We start from the raw sequence: 26420 nt of genomic DNA on the forward strand, positions 1-26420 counted from the left end.
GAGCTATCAGTGTACACATACATTCTGTCACTAAGTTGTGTGCAAAGGTTGAGAATCTTAGTGCAACAGAATCTGGAGTAGCTTCCTCAGGAAGCGGCTGAAGTCCAAGGTGAACACGAGCTGCCAAATGAAGCTAAGGTGGTGAAGGGTTTGCACCCATTGGGAACATGACAGGTACCCTAAGATTAAGCTGATGGAGCAATAGCCGAAAGCAAACTCCGGGAGGTAACAGAGAAGGACGACGCGCCTCATACTGGCACTCAATGGAGTCATCCAAGGAGGAGGCATAGGATGGGTGGCCAGGCATGGCACACAAACAGCTTGCATATCTGCTAATGAGAACAGCATGCCAGTACGACAACAGTATTTCACCAGGTTCTGTACAGCCTCACAACGAGGCTAGTGTAAAGGGTGCCTGTGGCAAAATGATTTCCATGATGGTGGATTGTATGAAGACTACATACGATGGCCAGACATGTAGATGAATAAACGAAACACCCACAGTCTAGTTTCAAAAGACAAGGAATCAGTACAAACGGAGGAGGGTGGTCCAATCTGCTCCCTTGGATGTACCGCTTAGAACATGTAGGGCATTGAGAGAATGGATGCAGCATGTGGCCAGGTAAGACACATGGGAGGATCAAGAAAGTTTTCTATCAAGCATGAGCCCCAGAAATTTTGTAGTTTCAGTGAGCGGAAAAGCAACAGGCTCAGATGTAAAGGCAGTGGAAGAAACTGATTCCGCCACCAGAAATTCATACAAACTGTTTTGTTAGTGGACAAGCAAAATCTATTGTCAATACTCCATGAGTAAAGATGATAGAGACATTGCTGAAGACGCCACTCAAAAGGACAAGTCTGCGGAAAACTGCAATAGATCGCTAAGTCATAGATGAAAATGGAACTGGAGATGCCTGGCGGGAGGCAGGCCATAAGAGAGTTATTGGCTACAGCAAAGAGAACAATGCTCAGGATGGAGGGATGTAGACATTCCAAAGACAAAAGTTGAAGTGAGGAAGGATAAGGAGGACTGCAACAGCTTGCAGGTGAGTGTTCACGGAGATGGTTTGGCTATTGACATCATCCTGGAAGAGCAATGAGCAGCATGACTCCCCAGAGAGACAGAGTGCCATCCTTGCCTCAGGGATGAGGGATGAAGGGAGGGGGGAGGGGGGGGGAATCAAAGCTGACCAGAAGGAAATGCGCGAGGTCAAAAGCAGTCTTGGAGGCAGGAAACAAGTGGATGCTGCAATTCCAAGAGCAGTTCTAATTCCTCCTTGTTAGATCAAATTCCGCGAAAGTTCCATTGGAGAGGACTCTTAACAGGGAGAGGGGAGGAGAGAACAAATGAAGGGTTGCCACCTTGGTGGCCGCCAAGTCTCGGCTTTCAAAGACTCACTTCTACAAGGTGCAAAGACTGGAGGATCCTGTTCAATGAGATCTAGGGAGGCATCGGCATTCTCTCTGTGTAGGGCTGCAGATTCCAGGGCAGAAAAATGGTATGCGGTGCGCTCCGGTGAAATAGAGGTTGGATTGGTCAGGGTATCACATGGTGACACCACTGAAGAGGATCTCCGAGTCAGGGAAGAAGAAGGCCGTTTGCCTTTCTTTGATTTCTTACGGCCTTTGCAGATGGCAGATGGGGAATCATATGTTTGTTGGCTGGAGGGACATAGAAGTCTTCGTGGGAGTGTTCCTTTTGTCCTTTTTGGCCTGCCACTTGTGCAGCAGGTGATTTCGCCACTGGAGATGAATATTTGGGGGCTTGTTGCACAGCTAGATGAGGAGATGGGGTTGCTATCATGATACTGGGCGATTTTACAACTGCAGTGCTGAGTCTGAGGTTCCAAGTCTGCATGGCCACGTCCTTCGTGGAGCGAGGCATAACAAGAATGATACTGTAAGTGCTAGACGGTAAAATTCAGGGCTTTCGATTAGCCAACAACTTGCAAGTGACAGCGTATGATACTTTTCCTTTCACCCAGGACTCCCGGACGGCCCGCTCATCGAGATACATGGAACATTCTTGGGATGAGGCTGGATGCTCATCATTGCCACTGGCACAGCGGAGAGAAGTAGACGCGCAATCACCCTGGTGAGCAACCCTACTGCAAGTAAGACATTTGGTCGCGTTTTGACAGAACTCTTGAGTGAGGCTGTAATGTTGACACTGCTAGCAACACATTGGATTTGGAATGTATGGTCGGACTGTGATTACTTCATAGCCTTCTTTGATGGAAGCACTATGCAATCAAATGTGAGATAAATAGGGCGTGTAGGCACCTGAGTTGCATCAACCTGTTTCATTCCCCGATGGACTGCAGTGACACCCTCATCAGAGAGGCAAGTTTGGATTTCTCCCTTGGTCGGACCATCAAGCAGCTGAGTGTAAATAACACCACATGAAGAATTCAACATTCAGTGAGCCTCGACACAAACAGGATAGCTGTAAGCAGTCGTTGGGCTTGAAAATCACCATTGGTCTCCAGAAGCAAAGTTCCATCCATTATGTAAATGAGAGCAGGTTTTCACACGGCCTAAAATTGTATCAACACCTTTTTGAATAATAAACGGATTAACCATAGCAAAGAACTGCCTCTCTTCAGTATGTGATACCACGAGGAACTGAGATGCAGCTGGGAGATTCTTTGAATCTCTAGCCTCATTCCGTTAATGTTTAGTAGACGTAGACTGAGATGGTGATTGGCTCATTGTGAAAAAATGCCCCACAATTGCCAACATATCCAATGAGGGGCTCCTTCCAACTGGGGGCTACTCTTCAGAGGGGGGAGGATCACATGTCTTACATGATTATTCACACCTCAGTTCACATCTCCTGAACTCCTCACAGAGGAGACCAACTGGCAATTTGGGAAGGTAACAACTCAGGCTATCATCCCTCCCTCAGCCTGATCTGTACCGGGGGTACATGCAAACGCTACCTGTCAACCCGTGGCAGGGAATTACGTGTTACCGAGTCAAACACATGGATCGGTCTTCAGGGATGCAAAAGGAGGAAGAAGAAACAGAGGAACCTCAAATGCTGAAGTGGAGGAAGGGTAGGAGATGGGGAAAACAGATGAGGGGCTGTTCTGATGTCAAGCTACAAAACCTCAGAACACATTACCAAAAATATCCCAGATGTGTTCCCCAATGAAGGTAAAAAAAGAATAGCAGAAGGATAGACACGCAGCACGGAAAAGGAAGAGGTGCTAAAAAGACTGGGGCCCATAGTATCCAAACACGTAAACACCAAAGAGCGGTGAGCTCCTTGGGGTGGGGGGAGGGTGGACCAATTCTTGTCCTTAGATTATTTAAGACTTCTATGAGGGATTGTCTGCCCCGGATTCTGGGACAAAGGAGGAATGCAAAGTCCTACAACCTGCAACCTATGGCACCTTTAGTTATCGGCTGGCATCCAGTTGCAGGTCAGCTGAGTCCCAGAAAGGGAGTGACCCAAGGGACACCTTACTGGTAAAGGGTGCAGGAGAAGGGCATTGCTTCTCCAGCTGGAGGTTGAGGACTGACGGTGGATAGTGTGTCGACAATCCCAAAGGGGCTGTGGAGGAAGCAGAATGAGGATGAACCACCGGGGAAGCGGATGTAGTCCAGTGGCCCAGAGGGCAATTTGTTGAAGATACTGAGTGTGATGGCACAGTCAATAAAGAAGACATCATCGTAGCAGTAGCATACATCGTCGTCATACGTGTAAAATAGGCAATCATATTTCTTTTTGGCCTCTTGATATGTGAAGTGGTCAAGGGTCCTTTATGCCTGAATTTTCTTTTCTTGTTTGAAATCAGTGCAGTCTAGTGAACAGAGGGAATTGTGCTTCCCAGAGTTGACATAGATGGGTCAGGGGCACAAGAAGTGTTTGTGTGCAACTGATGGCCAAATCCCTACAGATGGGGCTACTGTTGCAACACAAAGGCATGTGTCAAAATTGCATGCATTTGTAGCACCACATGGAAGGAGGAATATACACTGTGCTACAAAAAGGTACGGCCAAACTTTCAGGAAACATTCCTCACACTTAAAGAAAGAAAATATGTTGTGTGTCCGGAAATGCTTACTTTCCATGTTAAGAGCTCATTTTATTACCTCAGGATACATGCATCCACCCTCCGTCGCATGGGATCCCCGATGCACTGATGCAGCCCTGGAGAATGGCGTATTGTATCACAGCCGTCCACAATACGAGCACGAAGAGTCTTTACATTTGGTACCGAGGTTGTGTAGACAAGAGCTTTCAAAATGCCCCCATAAATGAAAGTCAAGAGGGTTGAGGTCAGGAGAGCGTGAAGGCCATGGAATTGGTCCGCCTCTACCAATCCATCGATCACCGAATCTGTTGTTGAGAAGCGTACGAACACTTCGACTGAAATGTGCAGGAGCTCCATCGTGCATGAACCACATGTTGTGTTGTACTTGTAAAGGCACATGTTCTAGCAGCACAGGTAGAGTATCCTGTATGAAATCATGATAACATGCTCCATTGAACGTAGGTGGAAGAACATGGGGCCCAATCAAGACATTACCGACAATGCCTGCCCAAACCTTCACAGAAAATCTGTGTTGATGACGTGATTGCACAATTACATGCAGATTCTCGTCAGCCCACACATGTTGATTGTGAAAATTTACAATTTGATCACATTGGAATTAAGCCTCATCCGTAAAGAGAACATTTGCACTGAAATGAGGATTGACACATTGTTGGATGAACCATTCGCAGAAGTGTACCCGTGGAGGCCAATCAGCTGCTGATAGTGCCTGCACATGCTGTACATGGTACAGAAACAACTGGTTCTCCTGTAGGACTCTCCATACAGTGACATGGTCAACGTTACCTTGTACAGCAGCAACTTCTCTGACGCCGACATTAGCGTTATCGCTAACTGCACGAAGAATTGCCTCGTCCATTGCAGGTGTCCTCGTCGTTCTAAGTCTTCCCCAGTCACGAGTCATAGGCTGGAATGTTCCGTGCTCCCTAAGACGCCGATCAATTGCTTTGAATGTCTTCCTGTCAGGACACCTTCGTTCTGGAAATCTGTCTCGATACAAACGTACCGCGCCATGGCTATTGCCCCGTGCTAATCCATACATCAAATGGGCATCTGCCAACTCCACATTTGTAAACATTGCACTGACTGCAAAACCACGTTCGTGATAAACACTAACCTGTTGATGCTACGTACTGATATGCTTGATGCTAGAGCAATGAGTTCCATGTCAACACAAGCACCGAAGTCAACATTACCTTCCTTCAATTGGGCCAACTGGCGGTGAATCGAGGAAGTACAGTACATAAAACTAAAATGAGCTCTAACATGGAAATTAAGCGTTTCCGGACACATGTCCACATAACATCTTTTCTTTATTTGTGTGTGAGTAATGTTTCCTGAAAGTTTGGCTGTACCTTTTTGTAACACCCTGTATAGTATGACATCAAAATGATACACTATCATCTTGACCTCCTTAGGCAACGAATTCTCTTCAGATGCCATGATGAAGGTCCCAGTATCCACTCTGTTGTCTTTTGGTCTCCTCTGGATACAACAGACAAAATGCACACCTTGTCGTTTCAAATTAGCATGTGACTTGTCATCAACTTGTAAAAGATCTCAGTGGAAAATGATACCCTGAGCCATACTCAGACTTTTATGTGGGGTTATAGCAACAGGAATGTCACCCAACTTGTAGCAGGTGAGCAGTGCCCGTGACTGAGCAGGGGAGGCATTTCAAGCAGAACAAAGCCAATTTTTGTTTTTCAAATTGCTGCCATTTTCCCAAACAGGTATCCGAGGTGTTCAATAAAGAACAATGGCTTTGTAGACAAAAAGGAATCCCCACCTCTTCTAGAACAAACCAAGAATTGGTTGTGCATTTCTCACCTTATCTCTGAGCTCTATGCTCCTTGCATGGTGTAACCAGCAGAAGGCAAGGGAACATTTTGTGGTCATACTTCTCCACATTGTAATACATCTTAGCTTCAGAAGAGACTGCTGGGGCTATGCGGCCACCAGCAGAAAAAGTTTAATTCACATAATGTGCAAATCTTGTGCCAGGATACCACCCACAGAGAATGAGGGCTCCCCTAACCCAACCACAGCAACAGTTATCTGGCCAGTAAACTGCTGCCTGACACCCCTGTGCCCCAATCATGACAGGCACATATTCCTTGGCTTGCATGGGGAGTTTCCAGCTCAGGCACCAACCGTGCAATCCCTTCGTGGTCAGGGGGCTACCATTTGGGCACAGTACTGTTGCAAGAAAGGAGGGTGCAAAGAGAGAGAGGCGCGAGAAGTGAAACACACACTGCACGGCCTGCAACTCTGTAAAATTTAGAAAAGAAGTAGCAAGTCAAGCCCAACTAGGGGACCAAATAGTTCATAATGGAAAGTTGTAGAAGGCAGGAAGGTAAGAAAATGAGTGTCCAGTACACAAACCAGATCCAAGCAAAATCAGTACCAAGAAGACCACCCGAGAGGGAGGGAGGGGGGGAGGGACGGAGGGAGAGAGGGAGAGGTAGGTGGGGGGCAGAGGAGAAAGAAGTAGTACTGCAAGTACTGGGACCTCATGGTGGCCAAGCACGTACTCATGGAAAGATGTGAGTCCCTAAGGAGGAAGTCATAGGCATATCACCAGAAATAGTACGATACTTTTATGTGATTAATTGACTGAGAAAGTTTTGTTCCTTTTTAGTATTATAGTTCTTGAATCATGGCCAAAAGCAAGTGAGAAATTGAAGTTATCAGCTATTTTTGAATCATTTCCTACATAATCTAATCACTTTCGTACACCAGCCTGTTGCTTTGGATGTGTGTCCACTACTGTGTGCAAGAAATTAATGCTGTCTGGCAGTTTATAACCAGTGTTTTGTGGGATGCAAAAGAGATTATTCTTCTTATTTATCATGCAAAGAATAAAAGAGTAATTAATGAATACTAAACAAGTCTTCCACATCGCCTCCACCCACGTTCGAAGGAGTCCAAGAAAGATTATAGCAGCCATAGACAGAAATACTGCACATGAACCAGATTCACAGCACAAACACAATTTCCCCATGCCTAAACCATTGGAGAAAGTGCACTGAAACAGAAACTAACTGGAAAAGCAAGTCCACTATTGACTTAAAAAATGACTTAAAAAAGGTAGTCTATCACTGTCTCACCATGGACTTCTCACGCTTTCCTCATGAATAAGATTCTAACTACTGCCCATTACTTTATGGAAAGAATATACGATATAAAAATTGATGTTTCCTCTCTCCACATAGTTATTTATTTTACCCTTTCAACTTCAATGAAAAAAATCTTACATACCTCTCTTTACTCACAGATGAAGTATTTCATAACTTAATCAATCAAGATAATGTAACCACTCACCCAGCTGGGTACTGAGATGCCATATGCGGTTTCAGTCGCTTAACTTTTGGCTCCATGTCTTCCCTAGCAGCATGTTCTTACAGGCCTGTAAATCAAGTGAAGAGGCAAGTAGCATAAAAAGCCAGTATGCAACAAGAACACATTTATTTGTGCTAAGAAGCATCCGATTTCATCTCAATAGTTATTTCATCCTGCTTTCACAAATATAGCCAGAAAGTTCTATTTGCATGAATCTTTAATGCTACTCTCTGTTCAGTACAACACTGTTTCAGTGACAACATAGTAACTGTTCAGAAGTATTTTAAGGATGGAAGTTTGCGGATTTATCACATATATGTTAACTGACCAATGGAGAAAGGTATTTATATCACATTTTGAGTGGAATGTTAAAACACTTATTATGATGATTTTAATTAGACTAAATAATTTCAATGTATTTGTTAAAATACCGCAACACAGCTTTCTCAAACACCAAAAGAAAATTCACAAGTCTGATATGTATTTAAAATTATTTAACATGCTTACAAGTATCATATACTAAACAATCTTTGGGGAAGTATACAGTCACTTGCAAACCGCAAGCACCACAAACTTGTGGACACACACACACACACACACACACACACACACACACACACACACACACACACACACACAAACTAGCTTTAAGAACCATTTACTAAAAAGTACAAAGCCTATATCAGGCTGCAAAATGTGACTACAAAGAGTTTGGAAAATAGCCCTTCATGACATCTTCGAAAGAATTATGGGGACTAATCAAAGTAGATCACATGGAACTTGGGAAAATGTTTAAGAAGGAAAACAACTCTACAAAACTGGAACATTATGTGATTCCTCTACTTCACAACAAAGGAGACAAAAAGAAAAGAAGAAGAATCTTAACCAATTAGCCTCTTCTTGGTAATGTACAATAATGTACAACATATTCACAAGCTGTCAACCAAATTTAAGAAAAACTTGGTTTTAATCAAACAAAGGAACAAGCTGATTTCAGAAGTGGATACAGCACAATGAATCACTAGCAAGCCATGGAAGAATTACTGAACATAGCAATGAATTGGATAACCACTTTGCTTTGGCATCAAATGTTTTCATAAAGCTTGTGACTATGTTTCAACATAATCTGTGCAAGCATCCCTTCAGAAACAACTACTCTACAGACTAATATATTCTTCAATATTACTGCTTCAATTGAGCTTTGTCACAATGGTAAGAGATTCAGGTCTTCAATAGTTGGACAATGCGAATTCATACACCAAAGTTATTTTCAGTAGCCCCTGATGTTATCAAGTCCTTAAACAGGGAAAATGAAGGTAGACAGGTAAATGGAATACACCCGAACAGAGTCATTTCATTTCATTTCATTGCAGATATTTTACAGTTTCCGACTAGTGCAAATAAACTTCAATAATAAATGAAAGAACATAATAGAGCCAGATTAAAAACAAGCCTGAAAATTATTATAAATAGAACTAAAATGATGTACTAAAGAGAGAATAAAAAGAATATGGCACAACATAACAATAATGTCATACACTTAGTACACAAGTTTTGTATCAAGAACAGCTTAAGACAACAATGTGAATGAGAGGTTTGTTGGTTTAATGAGATTAAAGGGACCAAACCATAAGGTTATCTCAAACAGGCAAGTCAACAAAACTATACACCATAGAAGGTACTATGGAAAGAAAACTGCGAGGCCTAACCAAGAGAAATGATCAGGAAAGAAGAAAACGGGAGGAAGGAAGAAAGGTGCACAAGGTGCCCCATTTAGGGAGCAGCCAGAGGACCCCAAAGTCAAAAAGTACGATAAGGGACATACCCCCCAGCATATGCCAGAGGCCCCTCACCCAACAATGCCCAGAAAAGACTAGCAACATGCACAGGGCGACAGAAGCACAGGAAACCAGAGGAAGAAAATGTCAAACAGAATGTGCTAAAAGGGGGAAGAAGAGCAAAAGAACAATTAGGACAAAGGCTGGGGCAGACCACCAAGCGCAGACAGCTACTGTTCGTTCTAAGCAGAGAGCGCAACAGTATATCCTGCCAATCTCTCAAGGGGATGACAAGGCTGAAGTGCCCTGCCTTAGAGAGAGTGATAAGAAGCCCCTTCACAAATAAACTGTAAAATCAGGTGAGTCACTGAGGCATCATCCACTAACACCAGGGGTAGCAACTCGTGAAGATTAAGAGTCCACTGCGGGGTGGCAAGGTTAGGACACTCCAGCAAAACTATGAAATGGTCACCACAACAACAATGTGGCGTATCCTTGCAACATACAACACCACCAGTCAACCAAGTATAATCATGCAAAGCCCGTAAAAGGTGGAGTCGCCGTGAGACGCCTACATGGATAACCTCCATATATTCATTACCTCCTTTACTGCCTGTAGTTCATTCACCGAAGTCAAGAGTATGCCACTCCATTATTCCAAATCCTTAGAAGTTGACAGTGTAATACTGATCAAAGTTCCAGAATGGCAGCCAATCTCAAAAGGGGGCTTGCTGGTAGCCTATTTGGCCAGCCTGTCAGCGAGTTCATTTCCCGGGGTCCGAACATGATCTTGGGTCCAGACAAAGACTGAGCATCCACACTGAGGGAAAAAAAGAGAATCTTGAACAGTCAAGATCAAGGTATAGCTAGGATAACACTGGTCAAGAGCTTTGTAAACGACTCAGAGTGTCGCTGCAGGTGAGGGAGGGCTCACCAATGCAGTAACAGATATACTCAAGAAGAGCAAGACAGATACCTACCAACTCCACAGTGAAAACAATGCAGGCATCCAGCAAGGAGCGGAGTTTATTACATCCTGCATGAACATAAGCAAAGCCAGTGTGACACAAAAATTGAGTCTTCAGTATATACTACTTCTGAATCCCGAAACATGCTGAGAATGGAGAATAATTGGCGGTGGAGGGCCTCAGGCTAATCCGGACATTTCAGATTTTGTGATAGGTTAAGACAGAACTGTGGACAGGGGATGCACCATGGAGGTGTATGTGAGTTGGCCCAGAGAAGAGGTGGTAGAAGGGAAAGCTGGAAAAAAAGGGGAAGGGGGGGACTGTATATGGATGGCAATTGTAAACCGCAGACCTGGACTGCCATTGTGGGAGGTGGATCTCCATACCTGGAAAGATGAGATAGTAGTTTGGGTGCTCCATGGAGCAGTGGACTTTTAACACATAAGCAATCAACTGTTGTGGATGTAGAACTCGCAACAATAAGACCCCAGCTTCTGCTAGGATATTGATTGTGGAGCTAGTCTGAATGACACCAGTTGTTAGCAGCACCCCACAATGGTGTACTGAGTCCAGCACCTGTACAGGCGACAGTGATGCCGAGCCATATGTGACACGCCCATGATCCAGACGAGCAGTTGCCAAGGCATCAAATGGCCATGAGGTGTGACCAACATGTCCGCTTTAGCTGGTGAAGAAGACATATCTGCTGGGTATCAAAGACTAGTCCCAAAAAACTATGAGAGTCCACCACAATGAGGGACTGGCCATCCCATCATCAAGATACAGATCTGGACGAGGATCAACTGTATGGTGGTGTCAAAAATGCATAACACAGGTCTTGGCAGCCAAAAAATGGAAGGCGTGAGTGAGAGCCCACATGTGCACTTTGTGTATTGCTACCTGCAGTCTGCAGTCTGCATTCTGCATTTAGCCATGTCCACCAAGGACAAACAGAAATAAATGCAAAAATCATCAGCATACAAAGAGGCCTCACAGCTGCCACCAGACCACTGATAGCCACTAAAAAGAGAGGGTCACTCAAAACAGAACCCTGAAGAAATCCATTCTTCTGCAGATAGGAGGTACTATAAGAGGTACCAAATTGTACCTGGAAAGTGTGTCACAAAAGAAAGTTCCAGATAAAAAACTGGGACTGAGCCACAGAGGCCTCACTTATATAAGGTAGCAAGGATGTGGTGGTGCTATGTGGTATCATAAGCTTTATGGAGATGTAACAGGGTGTTGACGCTGGGCAAAAGCTGTTCAGATAGCAGACTCAAGGTGGACTTAATTATCTGCAGTAGAGCAGCCTTGGCAAAAAACCACACTGGGTCGAAGCCAAAAGGTCCTGAGATTCGAGGATCCAATACAGTCTTCATCGCACCATACATTCAAAGTCAGTTGCAGAGGTCAATGGTTAAACTGGTCAGATCATTGCTGTCCGGCTGAAGAGGTGGTTTACCAGCTTTCAAAATTGGAATAACAACACTTTCTTGCTATTGTGAAGGGAATTCCTCTTGCTCCAGAGACTGTTAAAAAGGGCTAGTATATAACATTGGCTAGCCACCGATAAGTGTTCGAAGCATTTGGTTGTATACTCTGTCCAGTCCAGGAGCCATTTGCGGCAGAGAGCAAGGATGCTGCAAATTACCACTTACTAAATGGGGCATTATAAGGCTCCAGTTTGAAGAGAATGAAAGATAAAGGGAGTTGTTCCAGATGGTGTTTGAGAAGATGGAATGTGGCTGAATAGTGGACTGACACTGAGGACTGAGTGAAATGTTGAGCAAAATGCTCAGCAACAGACTATGGGCTGGTGATGCTAACACCATCCAGGGAAAATGTGGGACACTTTTAGGAGGACAGTGGCCAAAAATACGCCAGATCTTTGTGCAAACCAGCAAAGAGGGAGTATGGGGGCCTATGAAAGCAATATAGCATTTCCAATAAATCTGTTTCTAGTGTTTAATAAGATAACAGGAGGCACAGCCTTGAAGGCCAAGAGATGGTCGAGAGACAGATGCCGTTTGTAGCATTGGAGGGGATGAAAGTGGTCTTTAATAGCTGCAGAAATTTCAGGGGTCCATCAAGGGACAGTCTTCTGTCAGGAAGAACCCAAGGAAGAAAGAACTGCCGAAGAAGCTGCCGAGAGGATGGCATCTGTCAAATTCCATATCAACTCGTGTGATGGAGTGGTTGGGATGGAAGTCTAAGAAAAGCATCCCAATCTGCATTAGCAGAAGCCCACCTGAGAGGGTGTCCAGGCAGTAATGCTGAAGAAAAGATAAGACAACTGGAAACTACTGCTGTTGCACAAATCATCACAAACTCCCCAGTGAATAGAGGGGAGGAATCAAGGACTACAGAGGAAAAGATCAATGGCAGACAAAGTGCTGTGAGCCACAATAAAGCATGTAGGGGTTCCAGTGTTCAGGAGGCAGAGACCTAGCCCTGCTAGCATGTCTTCCACGATCCTGCCCTAGTCAGTGTTGGTATTACTACCCCACAGAGGGTTACAGGCATTAAAAGCCCCAAGGATAAGCAAATGGGGAGGGAGCTGCCAAAGGAGAGTAAGAAAAGCAGAAAGTGTAGGAAATCGGTCTGGGGGTAGACGAAAGATTGCATATTGTTACCGAAGAGTCTAAATGGATCCAGCGCAGCATCCAGGAACTAACAACATCCATGTGGATCAACATGCAGACACCACCAGAGGCTTGCAAAGTCCCGACACAGTTCTGGTAGAAGGCTTGAAAACCATGAACAGGTGCAAATGAGCATCTGCAAAATGAGATTCCTGCCATACAACACAAGCTACAGAGTAGAGACAAAAATGATATTATAATTCTAGAACGTGGCTATAGTAAACATTACAGTACACTGGAGGAGAATAGTACGAGAGGCTGGATGGACATTGAATGGGACACAATCGATCACTGCACTGAGTCAGTATCCAACACGAAGATAGAGAAAAGTTAAAAAACGAACATACGTCAATGTGTAAAAAGTGGTGGGGTAGTTCCACTTATCAAATGATGATGGCTAAAAAGGCAGTGCCCAGTAAGCAGCCTAGTTAAAATGGCCTCCTCCCAGCAGGAGGGCCGAAAGGTGGTCATCCAAGTCGCTGGGAGAGGCTTAATAAGCCGGAGCTTATTCCTGTGAAGAGAGAACCATTGGCGATGCCAAAGGGACACCACCTCCTGACAGACGGCAACACGGAGATCATAGGAGGGAAGATAGGAACTAGCAGGCTGAGGTACAAGGACTGCAGCCTTGGCAGCAGCAGCAGCAGCAGCCTCATTTCCCGGCAGACCGACATGACCAGCAACCCACATAAATAACACAGTGGCTGCACCAAGAGTGAGCAAATGAAAGTTTTCCTGGACCCATTGCACTAGGGGATGGGCGGTGTACAGTGCACATAGACTTTGTAGGCCACTGAGTGAGTCTGAGCAGAGGACACAACAGAAAAAGTTGTGTCGTCGGATGTACTCTGTGGCCTTATACAGGGAGAAGAGCTCAGCTGTAAATACTGAGCAGTGTGCCAGAAGCCAAAATCAAAAGACACGGGCGCCAATGATGAAGGCACACCTGACCCCACAGTCAGTCCAAGAGTCATCAGTATACACAAACGTACTAATGCAAAGTCCCATGCGAAGTTCGTGAAACTGAAGGCAATAGACCGAAGGTGGAGCAGTGTTCTTAAGAAGCGAATGAAGGCCAAGGTTAACATGGGCCACTTCACGAAGGGTGAAGGGTTCACACCCACCAGGAAAGCTGCAGGTAGTGTGAAGTTAAGCTGCTGTACCAAGTGCTGAAAGTGGACTCCAGGAGCTAACAGAAGAGGGACCATACTGGCAATCAAATAAATCATCGATGGAGGAGGCATAGGATGGGTGCTCACGCGTGGCAGACAAACGGCATGGATACCTGCTGAGGAGAAAGTCACAGTGGAAGGACAGGGGTAGGACAGGGGTAGTTCAGCAGCTTCAGCATACAGACTCTCAACTGGGCTAGAGTAAAACGCATCTGTGGCCAAGCGGATGCCACAATTTTGGATAATGCTGAGACAGCATAAGAAGGGTAGATGTGCAAATGCATAAACAAAGCACCCATATTCGAGTTTCAAATGGATAAGGGACTGGTACAAATGGAGGAGGGTGGTTCGATCGGCACCCCAGGAAGTACCATTGAGGACACGTATGACATTGACGAACAAAGTACAGAACATAAGACACATGAGAAGACAAAGAGTGTTTCCTATCAAGCATGAACCCCAGGAATTTTGTAGTTTCAATGAACGGAAGGGCAACACGCCCAAGATGTAAAGATAGTGGGAGAAACCAACTGGGTGGCCAGAAATTCATACAGATGGTTTTGTCAGTGGAAAAGCAAAAGTCACTGTCAATGCTCCAGGAGTAAAGATGATGATGATTATTATTATTATTATTATTATTATTATTATTATTATTATTATTATTATTATTATTATTCCTTGTGTAAGTGTATCAGGGAATGTGTATGGGTCTGCAATGTAATTGTTAAATAATTTAGTTAGGTGTGAATGTGTTGAGGTGAACTTCTTTAGCCAGAAATTTGCTATTTTATCATTTCCAGGGGCTTTCCAATTGTGCGTAGAATTAATTGCTCGGGTGACTTCATGTTGCAAAATTATCACTTCAGGTATTTGTGGTATCATCTTGTATGAGTCTGTTTCTGCTTGTATCCACCGTGCGTGTCTTATGTTGTACCGGGTTTGACCATATGTTGCTCCAGAAGTGTTCCATGTCTGTTATGTTTGGTGGATTGTCTATTTTAATGTGTGTGTTATCTATTGTCTGGTAAAATTTCGTTTGGTTTGTGTTGAATGTTTGGTTTTGTTTCCCTCTATTTTCACTTTTTTTGTATCTTCTAAGTCGTTTGGCCAATGCTTGTAATTTCTGCTTCTTTTCATCTAATTGCTCTATCGCTTCTTGTTGTGAGATTTTACCTAACCTTTTTCGTTTTTGTCCAATATTTCATTTCTTATAAATTGTGTTAGCTGTCCAATGTCTTTTCTCAGTTTTTCTATTCTGATCTGTAGCCTGTGTTGCCATGCTGGTTTTGTGGGTTTCTTCTGTGTGTTGGTTGGTTCTGATCTCTGCCTAGTGTGTATATTTAGTGTAGTGAGTGCTCCTATATAAATCAGTAGTTGTAACTCTTCCATAGTTGTATTTTCATTTATTTTGTTGTGTATGATTGTGTTGATAGTTTTTATTGTTGTTTCGACTTGTGGGTTATTTGGTGGTCTACGCAAGAATGGTCTTGTGTCTGTATTTGTGTCTTTGTATTCTATATATGTCAGCTGAAATTTTTCTTCTATATCTAACATGTGTGTCACTTCGTGTTCTATTTGTGCTTGTTCTGGTGGTTGTCTTAAGATTTCGTTTTCCTCTGACTGTTTAATTGATGCGTGGTGTTCTTTCTTTGTTTGTTCTGGGATGTTTCCCATTACTGTATTTTCTTCTTCTTCTTCTGATTGCACATTATTTTGTTCCCGTATTTGTTGTACTTGTTTGATGTTTTCTAATTCTGACTGGGGTATCCTGTTATTTTTGATTATTACACGAATCTGATCAGCTAGTCGTTGTTCTGTTAAAAATTTTAATTCTGGGTATCTGGTAATAAATGTTGTGTATACTTGTGATCTGTATCCAGTTGTGTTGATTCCTAAGTTTGTTGCTTGGTAATAACAGAACATAAGGTGTCGGTTAACTTCACCTGACCATCTCATCCTCTGTCTGTTTTCCTTCTAGAGTGGTTGCAGGAAGGATGTCCTGCAAAACACCTCTATTTGGATTTAAATCTTTTTCCGTGTGGCTAGCAGTGTCGTTACCATTGTGGACGGGCATAGGGTTCAAGCGTCATCCCCGACCATGACATCGCTTGTCCGAGGCTTCATTAGTTCTGTCCTGAACCAACTAATCACACTAAAAGGGATGTTAGCCCTATTAGTGGTTTGTTCTTTTCGTCGCCTTTTACGACTGGCAGAACATATTATTATTATTATTATTATTATTATTATTATTATTATTATTTGGGCTGAGGGGGTGGTCGACATCATGGTCATCAGCAGCCTGACGAAAAGTCAGCATGCAAATCTCATGGGTGGGGACGAAGGCTGTCCCCTCATGCGGAGCAGTTTATAGGGCATTAAAGTCTGCCGCCCCTCCCCACCAATTTAGGGATGAGGCCTGACAGTTTACAAAATTTCACCCCTCTTGTAACACTGGTATCGGTATCTGTAAGGATGGTGAGCACATCTCCAGCGAGACTGAGTTGCTGCCCTAATATCAGACACACACAGCCACAATATGCTGAACCGAAAGTGGCATGCCACAAACTTCACATAGTGATGGATCCTCCTGCCAGAGAAGGAAGCAAAGTATGAAAGGGCTATGCCCGATGCGCAGTCTGGTAAGCAAAACCTCCTTCCAATGGCGAGGCTGACATGAAGCACGCCAAGCCTCTATGGTTGATTTGAATGACCACAGATTATTGTCTGTCACCTGCGACCATTCAGTCGCATGATGCATCTGTCAGAAAATGATATGATGGCATGCAACGGGATGGGACATTGATGTACAGCACTATCCCAACATGCTTCCTTGCCCAACATGCTTCCTTGGCATCTTTGTTGGCCATGTCGTTATCCTGTATCCCAATGTGGCCAGGTACCCAGCAAAAGATCACCTCCTTGCCACAGTGTTGGAGCCGATTTAAGGAGTCACGGATGAGCTGAATCAGCATGTCTACCGGATAAATTTGGTGAAGTGCTTGCAGTACACTAAGAGAGTCTGAACAGACAAGAAAACTCGTATGGTGATGTCTGTGCAACCTCTCCAGTGTTATCAGAAAGCCATATAACTCCGCATCATAATTTGTAAATTGTTCCCTATCAGGGAAAGCAGCAGAACAACCAAGAGCATTCTCCTGCTGGGATCCACCTGTATAAATAATGATTAAACTATGGTATGAACCAAAAATAGATGAAAACAAAGTTGTAAAAACAAAATCTAGAGTACAAGTTTTCTTGTACTGTATCATTGTCGCTTGGGGCCAATTCCTGAACAGTTGTTCGAAGGTGGGTTGGATCACTGAACTAAATGCCAATGACAGGTGATGCTGAGATTTCCAGCACCTGTCGAGCCAAAAGCATACTTCGTCAAATCCAGAGTGGTGGTTCACCAGCTTCTGCACACAGACTCTGAACTGGGCTGGTCCGAAAGGCTCCAGGAGATATCCGAATGCCCTCATGATGGATGGCATCTAACATCCGCTAGTAGGAAGGATGGGCCGATCCGTAGACAATGCTGCCATAGTCTAAGTGTGATCAGACAAATGCCCTATAAAACTGCAGGAGGCAGGACCTGTCAGCTCCCCATGTTTTTCTGCCAAGGCATTTCAAAATATTCAATGACTGAAAGCCCTTTGTTCATAGATCTTTCAGGGTTGGGAGCCAAGTTAATTTTGAGTCAAATAATAAACGCAAAAGGTGCACAGTGTCCTGAAAACTTAAAATATTGTTCCCCATTGTAAGCACTGGCTGATTAAAACCCTGGCAAGCACGGTTAAAACTGACACTTTTAGTCTTCTCTGGTGAGAACCAAAAACCAGTTGTCTGGGTTCAAGTTTCCAGCCTCTTAATGATCAGCTGTAGCTGCCTCATCGTTGAAAGATCAGAGGAAGATTAGAAGATTGCAAAGTCATCCACAAACAAAGAGCATTTGACAGGGCTCCTGACCGTGGGGGAAATGCCACTGATAGCGATGGCAAACAATGTGACACTGAGGACACACCATTCTCCTTAACATAGCAATCAGACATGGCATCACCAATCCAGGAGTAAAGAAAATCAATACATTGCTGAAGATGTCGCTCAGTGAGACAGGTCCACGGAGAAATGCAATAGATGGTGAAATTGCCAACAAAAAGGGAGCCGAAGATGCCAAGCAGGAGACAGGCCATTATAGGGTTAATCGGGATAGCAAAGAGAATGCCACTCAGGACAGAACCCTGAGCGACATCGTTTTCCTGGATAAAGTGCTCAGACAAGGCAGAAAGTGCCTGAAGGAAACAGGCAAGTGGCCACAGAAGCCCCACATGTAAAGAGTATGGAGGATACCACTTCTCCAGCACGTGATGTGAGCCTTCTCCAAATTGAAAACCACAGCCGCAATCACTGGGATTTCCGCCGAAAACTATTCATGACATGGGTGGACAAAGTAACGAGATGGTCAACTGCAGAACGCCACGTTCGAAATCCACACTGTGCATTCGTCAGTAAATTGTGAGACTTGAGCCACCATAACAGCCGGGCATGAATCATATGTTCCATCACCTTGCAAACACAGCTGGTAAGAGAGATGGGGCGGTAGTTAGAAGGAAGGTTTTTGTCCTTACCAAGCTTAGGTATGGGTATGACGGTGGCTTCACGCCAGTAGCTGGGAAATGTGCCCTGTGCCCAGATGCAGTTGTACGTGTTAAGCAGAAAGCGCTTGCCTGCAAGAGAAAGGTGCTGCAACATCTGAATGTGGCTGGTGTTTGGCACCGGGGCGGAGGATCGGGATGAACTGAAAGCATGATCTAGCTCCCTCATAGTAAAGGCTGCATTGTAGCACTCACGATTTGGAGAAGAGAAGGGTATCGCCCGAGCCTCCTCCACTCATTTCTGAGGGAGGAAGGCAGGGTGATGGTAGGAAGAGCTCAAAAAGTCCACAAAATGACGGCCCAAGGTGGTGGAGATAGCAACAGGTTCGGCAATGACATCATTTGATACTGTGAAGACGGAAATTGGGGAATGGACTTTGGTTCCAGAGAGCTATCCCAGCAAACGGATAGCACATGTGAAACGATCACTCGAGTAGGTGTCTGAAAGAATGGACCACCCTACACAATGGACAAACTGGGCAGTGTAAAAGGATATGTCCAAATTGGAAGAGGTGTGTGAGGAGTCAGAAAGCAAAGTGGGTGCTCAAGTGTTAAGGTAGAAGAGGTTAAGTTGGTTAAGAAGGTCAGCCAAGAGGGCAACCTCTCTGACAGGTCCTGGGAGAACACCAAAGGGGATGACGCACATTAAAGTCACCGAGTAGCAAAAATGGGGGAGGTAACTGCCCAATAAGCTGAAGGAAGTCTGCCATGGTGGCATCAAACACCAGAGGGATATAAATAGAACAGAGGGAGAAAGTCAGGTGGGGAAGGAAAACGCAAACTGCAACAGCTTGAAGATGGGTAGTCAGGGAGATGGGTTGACTATGAATGTCATTCCTTATTAGCAGCATCACACCCCCATAAGATGGAATGTCAACCTCAGGGAGAAGGTCAAAACAAATCAGTTAGTAATGTGAAAGCTCAAAGCAGTCGTGAGGGTACAATTTCGTTTCCTGAAAACAGAACAAGGGGATGCTAAAAGCAGCCATAAATCCTCTTTGTGGGACTGAAGGCTGCCAATGTTCCATTGGAGGAGAATCATGATGAAAAGATGTAGGGGTGTCACCTCAGTGGCTACCGAGGGACAGCTGGCGTAGAGTCGCTACTACAGGGCACAGAAGCAGGAGGATTCTCTTATATATGGTCCACAGAAGCATCGGCTTGCTTGTGCAGTCAGTCTGTGGAGTCCAATGCTGAAAAATGGCTGGTGGTGAGCACCAGCGACACACAGGCCGGCCGGGCTAACGTATCACGTGGAGACACTGTCATAGATGATCTTCGAGTTGCCGAAGGAGAAGACCATTTGCCTTTGGTGACTACTTCAAGCCTTTCCTATTAGAAGAAGACTCTGGAGTTGTTTGGCTGGAGAGACAGAGGAAGTATTCACAGGAGTACTCATCCTGTCCTTTCCAGCCTACCAATCGTGTAGCTCGTGGCTTTGCCCCTTGAGGTGAGAGTTTGATGGTTTGTTGCACTGCTGAACTGGGGGACGGCGATGCTACCTTGGCACTGGGCGATTTCACAACCTCAGATCTGAATTGGAGGTCACATGTCTGTGTGGCCATGTCATTCATGGAGCGAGGAGTAAAAAGGACAGAACTATAGGTGCCAGACAGGAGAACATAGGGTTTGCGAGTAGCCAGTAACTTGCAAGCTACTGGGTAAGGCATTTTTCCTTTACCCAGATCTCTCAACAGCTCGCTCATCAAGATACATGGGACAATCCCAAGAGGAGGCCACATAGCCACCATTGCAGTTGATACAGCAGCGAGGAGGAGGAAGAGAATTGCCGTTGTGCGCATCCCTACCACAGGTTACACATTTGGCTGGGTGTCGATAAGATGTTCTAGTATGGTTGAAATGATGACACTGGTAGCAGCACATCGGGCTTGCTATGTACATCCAGACTATGATAATTCCATAGCCTGCTTTGATGTTGGATGGAAGCACCACTCTATCAAAGGTGAGAAAAAGATTGCGGGTGGACACTAAGGAGGAATCTACCTTTTTCATTACACGATGGACAGCAATGACACCCTGATCAGAAAGGTATGATTGTATTTCGGGCTCAGTTAGACCACTCAGCAGCCTGGTGTAACTTACACCACGCGAAGAATTCAAAGTTCTATGGGCCTTGACACAAACAGGTTAGCCTTGGAGAAGCGAGGCAGCAAGCAGTTGCTGTGCTTGAGAATCAGAAGTAGTCTCCAAAAGTAAAGTGCCATTCCGTAAATGGGACCAGGATTTCACAGGGACGGCAATTGCATCAACACCTTTCTGAATAATAAATGGATTGACCATGGGGAAGGACTGGCTGTCTTCAGTATGTGAGACCACATGGAACCGTGGTGCAACGGGAAGGGTCTTTGAATCATTAGCCTCATTATGTTTACGTTTTATAGACGTTGGCTGGGATGATTGACTCATTATGAGAAAATCTCTGATGACGCGCTCCTTCCAACTAGGGGCTCCCTTCACAAGGGGATGCAACCCCCATAAGTGATTGTTCACACTTCAGCTCACACCTGAACACCTGACAGAGGGAACAATTGGCAATTTGAGAATGTTGCCGCTCAGGCAATCACCCCTCCCTGGGCCTGGCCTGTACCAGTGAGTATAAGCGAACCCTACCCGTCAACCCGGGGCTGGGAATTACAAGTTACCCAGTCACCTGTTACGCGTCAAGCCAGAAATTGGGGAATGGCTCTTGGTCCCAGAGTGCCGTTGGATGTTGGCCCACACGATAGAGGAAGGAATGGCACTATTAAAAGAACTAGTGAATGAAATCCAGATAGCTATTTTGCTATCCCAAGAAAGAGATGACACTTTGCAATCATCGGTTTGTAATGAATTCAATTTGCCATCATAGGATTATGGTTAAAAACGCGGAGAACATGTCTCCGTGCGCAAATTGCATCGCGGCATGCCTCACTCTACCAAGGGATGGGGACACTACATGGTAAAGAGGAAGAGTGAGCAATGGAACATTCTGCAGCAGTAAGAATAATGTTTGTGAGAATCCCACCTGGTCATCACAACTTGGCAAATCTTGTTCTTCGAAGGTCACAGGAGAGGAGTAAAGCTGCCAGTTAGCCTTAGTAAGCTGCCATTTGGGTGTGCATGCAGATGGGGTAGGAGTCAGCAAACGGATAGCAGACATGAAATGGTCGCTCGTGTAGGTGTCTGAAAGAACAGACCACTCTACACAATGGACAAACTGCACAGTGTAAAAGGATATGTCCACATTGGAATAGGGGTGAGAGGAGTCGGAAGCAAAGCGGGTGCTCCAGTGTTAGGGTAGAAGAGGTTAAGTTGGTTAAGAAGGTCAGCCAAGAGGGCACCTCTCTGATAGGACCTGGGAGAACCCAAAAAGGGGATGATGCACATTAAAGTCACCAAATAGCAAAAATGGGGAAGGTAACTGCCCAATAAGCTGAAGGAAGCCTGCTCTGGTGGCATCAAACACCAGAGGGATATAAATAGTACAAAGGGAGAAAGTCAGGTGGGGAAGGAAAAGGCAAACTGCAACAGCTTGAAGATGGGTAGTCAGGGAGATGGGTTGACTATGAATGTCATTCCTTATTAGCAGCATCACACCCCCATGAGATGGAATGCCACCCTCAGAGGGAAGGTCAAAACGAATCAGTAAGTAATGTGAAAGCTCAAAGCAGTCATGAGGGCACAATTTCGTTTCCTGAAGGCGGAGTACAAGGGGATGCTAAAAGCAGCCGTAAATCCTCTTTGTGGGACCGAAGGCCGCCAACATTCCATTGGAGGACAGTCATGATGAGGAAGTGATGTATGGGTGTCAACCCGGCGGCTGCCGAGTGACAGCCTGTGTAGTGTCGCTACAGTAGGGCACAGAAACAGGAGGATCCAGCTCCATGGGATCCACAGAAGCATCGGTTTGCTTGTGCGGTCAGTCTGTGGAGTCCAACGCTGAGAAACGGTTGGTGGTGTGCACCAGTGATGCGGAGAGTGGCCGGGCACAGGTACCACAGGGCGACACCTTTCAAGAGGCTCTTTGGGTTAGTGAAGGAGAAGACCGTTTGCCTTTGGTGGACTTCTTCGAGCCATTCCAGTTAGAGAAAGACTAGGGTGTTGTCTGGCTGGAGGGATGGAGGAAGTCTACACTGGAGTACTACTTCTGTCCTTTCCTGCCTACCGGTTGTGTAGATGGTGACTTCGCCCCTTGAGGCATGAGTTTGTCTGTCTGTTGCACAGCTGGATGGGGCGATGGCGATGCTACCTTGACACTGGACGATTTCACCTCAGAGCTGAGTTTGAGGTCACACGTCTGCGTAGCTATTTCATTCATATGCGAGGGGTGCAAGGAGAATGTGGGCTGGACCAGTTCACACACGTTGAGGTGAAAGCCCCCCCCCCCCCCCTCCCAAAACCCAAACACACACACACACACACACACACACACACACACAAAGGAGAGAGTGGCCACAATTGCTGCAAATAGGATTCAGCTCACATCATGAAGATATGTGACCAAAATGAAGACATCGGAAAAATTGCGTGGGAAGTGGCATATAGAGCTTCACGTCGCCAACAGTTAATCATTTCCAGAAAGGTATGCCCCTCAAAAGAAAGGATAAAAGCTCTGGTGTCATCTCAATTGTCCTTAGGACCTCGTTGGGCGAAATGAATGGTTTGCCTTGCCGATTAGTCCCGACTACTTCACACTGAAGGAGGAAGTGCCCATGGAAGATTATGCCCTGGGTCATGTTTAAGGACTGGTGAGGAGAGATCCTCACTAGGATGTCTCCTAAGTGCACGCAAGCACAAACAGAAGCTGATTGACAGACAGAAAAGGTTTTAATCAGTAGGAAACCACACTGCATCTTACTAAGGAGTCAACTTCACCAAACTTATCTTCTATATGTTCTACACAAAAGAAGAGATGCTAGGGAGGGAGTTCTTCCTCAAATGTCTCATATAATGGAAACAATTAAGAAAGGGAGCTCAAACTCCAAAGGGAACCAGAAGAACCAAAAAGGGGGAGAGTGATAACAGGAGACAAGAGTGAAAGGGGATAGTGGACAGAGAATAGCTAGGTCGTCATGAAGGGGAAGATGTGGAAGAGGTGATAGGATGGAGAAAGGCTGCAATAGCTCAGGGAACCATGCACACCACACATGTATCTGCATAAGAACTATGGGCAACCATGGGGGGGGGGGGTCTATTTTCGGACCAATTTTACAAAGAAAAGTGTCTTCTGTTAACGGTTTTAAACTGGTTTCATCAGAAAGACCATGTTATAAACCACCTAAAATCTATAATTGATTTTTCACTGTGAGCATACAAGGCCCTAAAAACAAGTAAGGTGGGGGTGCATTGAGAATGGGTCCATATTCCACTGGTACTCAATTTCAGTGTGACACCCTTTATTATGTTTTACAACTGTTTAGAACTCTCTGTGACTGTTGACTAGGAAATGAACTTTACTCAGAAAACTGCAAATAAGTAGTTTTTTTCACATCTCTGCAGCATTCAATTCCACAAAATTCTTTTGACAAAAAATGAAATGGAATAAGGACTCCAATAAAAAGAACAATTTTCTATTTTCTTGTGGTTCTGATACTTTGAGGCAATCACATTTCAAAAGTGTAATTTTTTGGGTTGTCTCTTCTCAAAATTTCTTCCTAAACAATCCCATCAGTGACATCTGGTCAGGAGTATTGATTTCCTCATGATAATCTACAGCAAATTAATGCAACATGTAAAAAAATGTAAGTAGCTTGAAGTAAACATCAACTTAGGATCCTAAAAGAGATCACCTCTAGCTTTGGCCTCTCACACTTATAGAAATGTATCATCAGCTTGGGATCCTGTGTAAAGAAACCCTTATCAGGTTTGGGAACCTATGGTACAGAAACTCAGCCACGGCTGCTGTTCCACAGCTATTGGTTGTGGCCCCTAAGGTGATAGGGATGCTGGTTTTCTCACTGTAAAAGGAGCCAGCAGTGGTTAAGCCATCACAGACCATACCAAAACATTTATACGACTTTTCTTGCAGACACTGATGTTCCACACTACCCAGAAACTATGCTAACATGAAGTACACTATACATTAAATCAGAATCAAACTAGGACATCAATAGCATTACACACTAAAAAATGTCAGGAAGACTGCTGTTAACTCCACCAAAATTTACACAATGTGATGGTGGTGTAAAACCACTGGCTATTTAAACAATGTGTATTACAGAGCTGTTATGCAGCAGTTTTATAACCATGGTTTCCACTTCATTGATAATGCACAGTTAAACTGTGAACTTTATAATCAGCTTGATTCCGCAGTTACAACAGAAAAACAGACTGAAATATAATATGACAAGTCATGTCAAAAAGACACCCCTTTTCGGAAGTTTTTCTGAGTTAGTCGTACTTTATCTCACTTCTTAGTCATTAAACTTTTGATATCGTCTTACCAAGAGAGTGCTAAACAATTTTGGAACATAATAAAAGACGTAAAATTAAATTTGCCTTTCAGCAGAATATGGGCCTTATTTCCAATGTACCTCCACCTTGTCATTCATTAGGGCCCTATACGCTCGAATTGCAAAATCAAAAACAGTTTTGTAGGTAGTATAGAACATTGTATTTCTAATGAAAACAGTTTAAGTGAGTTTTTAGAAGACTTTCTTGTGGAAGAGGGCCAAAAATAACAATTTTTTGTGTTGTTAGACAAATTTTCCAATTTGCCCTCAATTTCTGAACAACTGAAAAGCTGTAGGGGAATTAAATTTTACATTCTAAGGCCTTGTCTCAGTAAGTTGTTATGTGCAAAGTTTCTGGTGTATCCCGCATTACTTCCTGAGAGATAAAAAGCTAAACTTCACATTTTTTTCAAGAGAGTATTTTTTCAGCCTACTTTGCTTCAAATTATCCATACACAACTTGCTCAGGAAATTTTTTTATTATTTTGTTTCTTTCAAGACAATATTGTCAAAGATCTTATGTCTCAAAGTTGCCCAAAACTCATGGATGCAATGTTGGATGGCTGCTCTATGGGGTCAAACAAATGACTATACATTTGGAAGTATTGAATTAATGATCATAAAACTTTACCAATGTCCATTGGGAACATATGCAATTGTTCCTAGAAAATTGCATCACAATCCATGATGGTCATTGGGGAACCTTTAGAGCAGTTGGGATGGAGTGACCCAATTTACTGTTCATTTGTACCTGTGAAAGGTGCTGTGCCACAAGTCATCATTTTATTTTAAGTCAATACTACACTCTTCTCTGCAACAAGTTATGAATTCTTTCAAAGATCTCCAGATCATCTCAGATTTGGACTAGACTGTATAGCTCACTGCTCCAGTACTTCAACTGTATCAAAAGGACTGCAGTACACTTCCTTTCTGAGATGATCCCAGACATAAAATTCCAGAGGATTGAGGTCAGGTGACCTCAAGAAGCAAGGTACATGCTATGCTCGACCTACATATTTTGACTCATATTGGCACATTGGATATCTTCTTATATCAGTGGCAAAATCTACCCATGACCCCATTATGCATGTAACACATTCCCCAATGTTGTGCAAGGTAAGGTAGATCATGAGTGAAGGTAAGGCAGATCATGAGTGAAATTTGAGCCTCATTAGGTGGGGGACTTGATCAAAAAAAATCTTTTTTAACTTTCATTGCCCTGTTGGCCTCAGCAGAGTGTAATATGTTTATTTCAATTATCACTTTACGTCCCTAACTGTGGAGCAAAAGTTAAATATGTTACTACAGCTATGTAAATTATCTCCTGTCACCTAGTACAAGAACTCATGG

The 26420-nt window shown here is 44.2% G+C and overlaps 1 protein-coding gene across 3 annotated transcripts in view; it reads right to left on the reverse strand.

Annotated features, from left to right (window-relative positions):
- The window catches only part of LOC126183474 (mucin-5AC-like), a 653654-nt gene that overhangs the window by 619270 nt on the left and 7964 nt on the right, over window positions 1-26420 (reverse strand). For all 3 annotated transcript variants that reach the window (XR_007536753.1, XM_049925492.1, XM_049925491.1), the window contains exon 2: window positions 7389-7473. Coding sequence is in view for 1 of the 3 variants with exons in the window: in XM_049925491.1 (XP_049781448.1) it covers window positions 7389-7444 (56 nt within the window). In the remaining 2 variants the exon portion in view is untranslated. The remainder of the gene's footprint in view (window positions 1-7388; window positions 7474-26420) is intronic.

Source organism: Schistocerca cancellata, chromosome 4 (assembly GCF_023864275.1).
Source record: "Schistocerca cancellata isolate TAMUIC-IGC-003103 chromosome 4, iqSchCanc2.1, whole genome shotgun sequence".
In the NCBI taxonomy this organism is placed as follows: domain Eukaryota; kingdom Metazoa; phylum Arthropoda; class Insecta; order Orthoptera; family Acrididae; genus Schistocerca; species Schistocerca cancellata.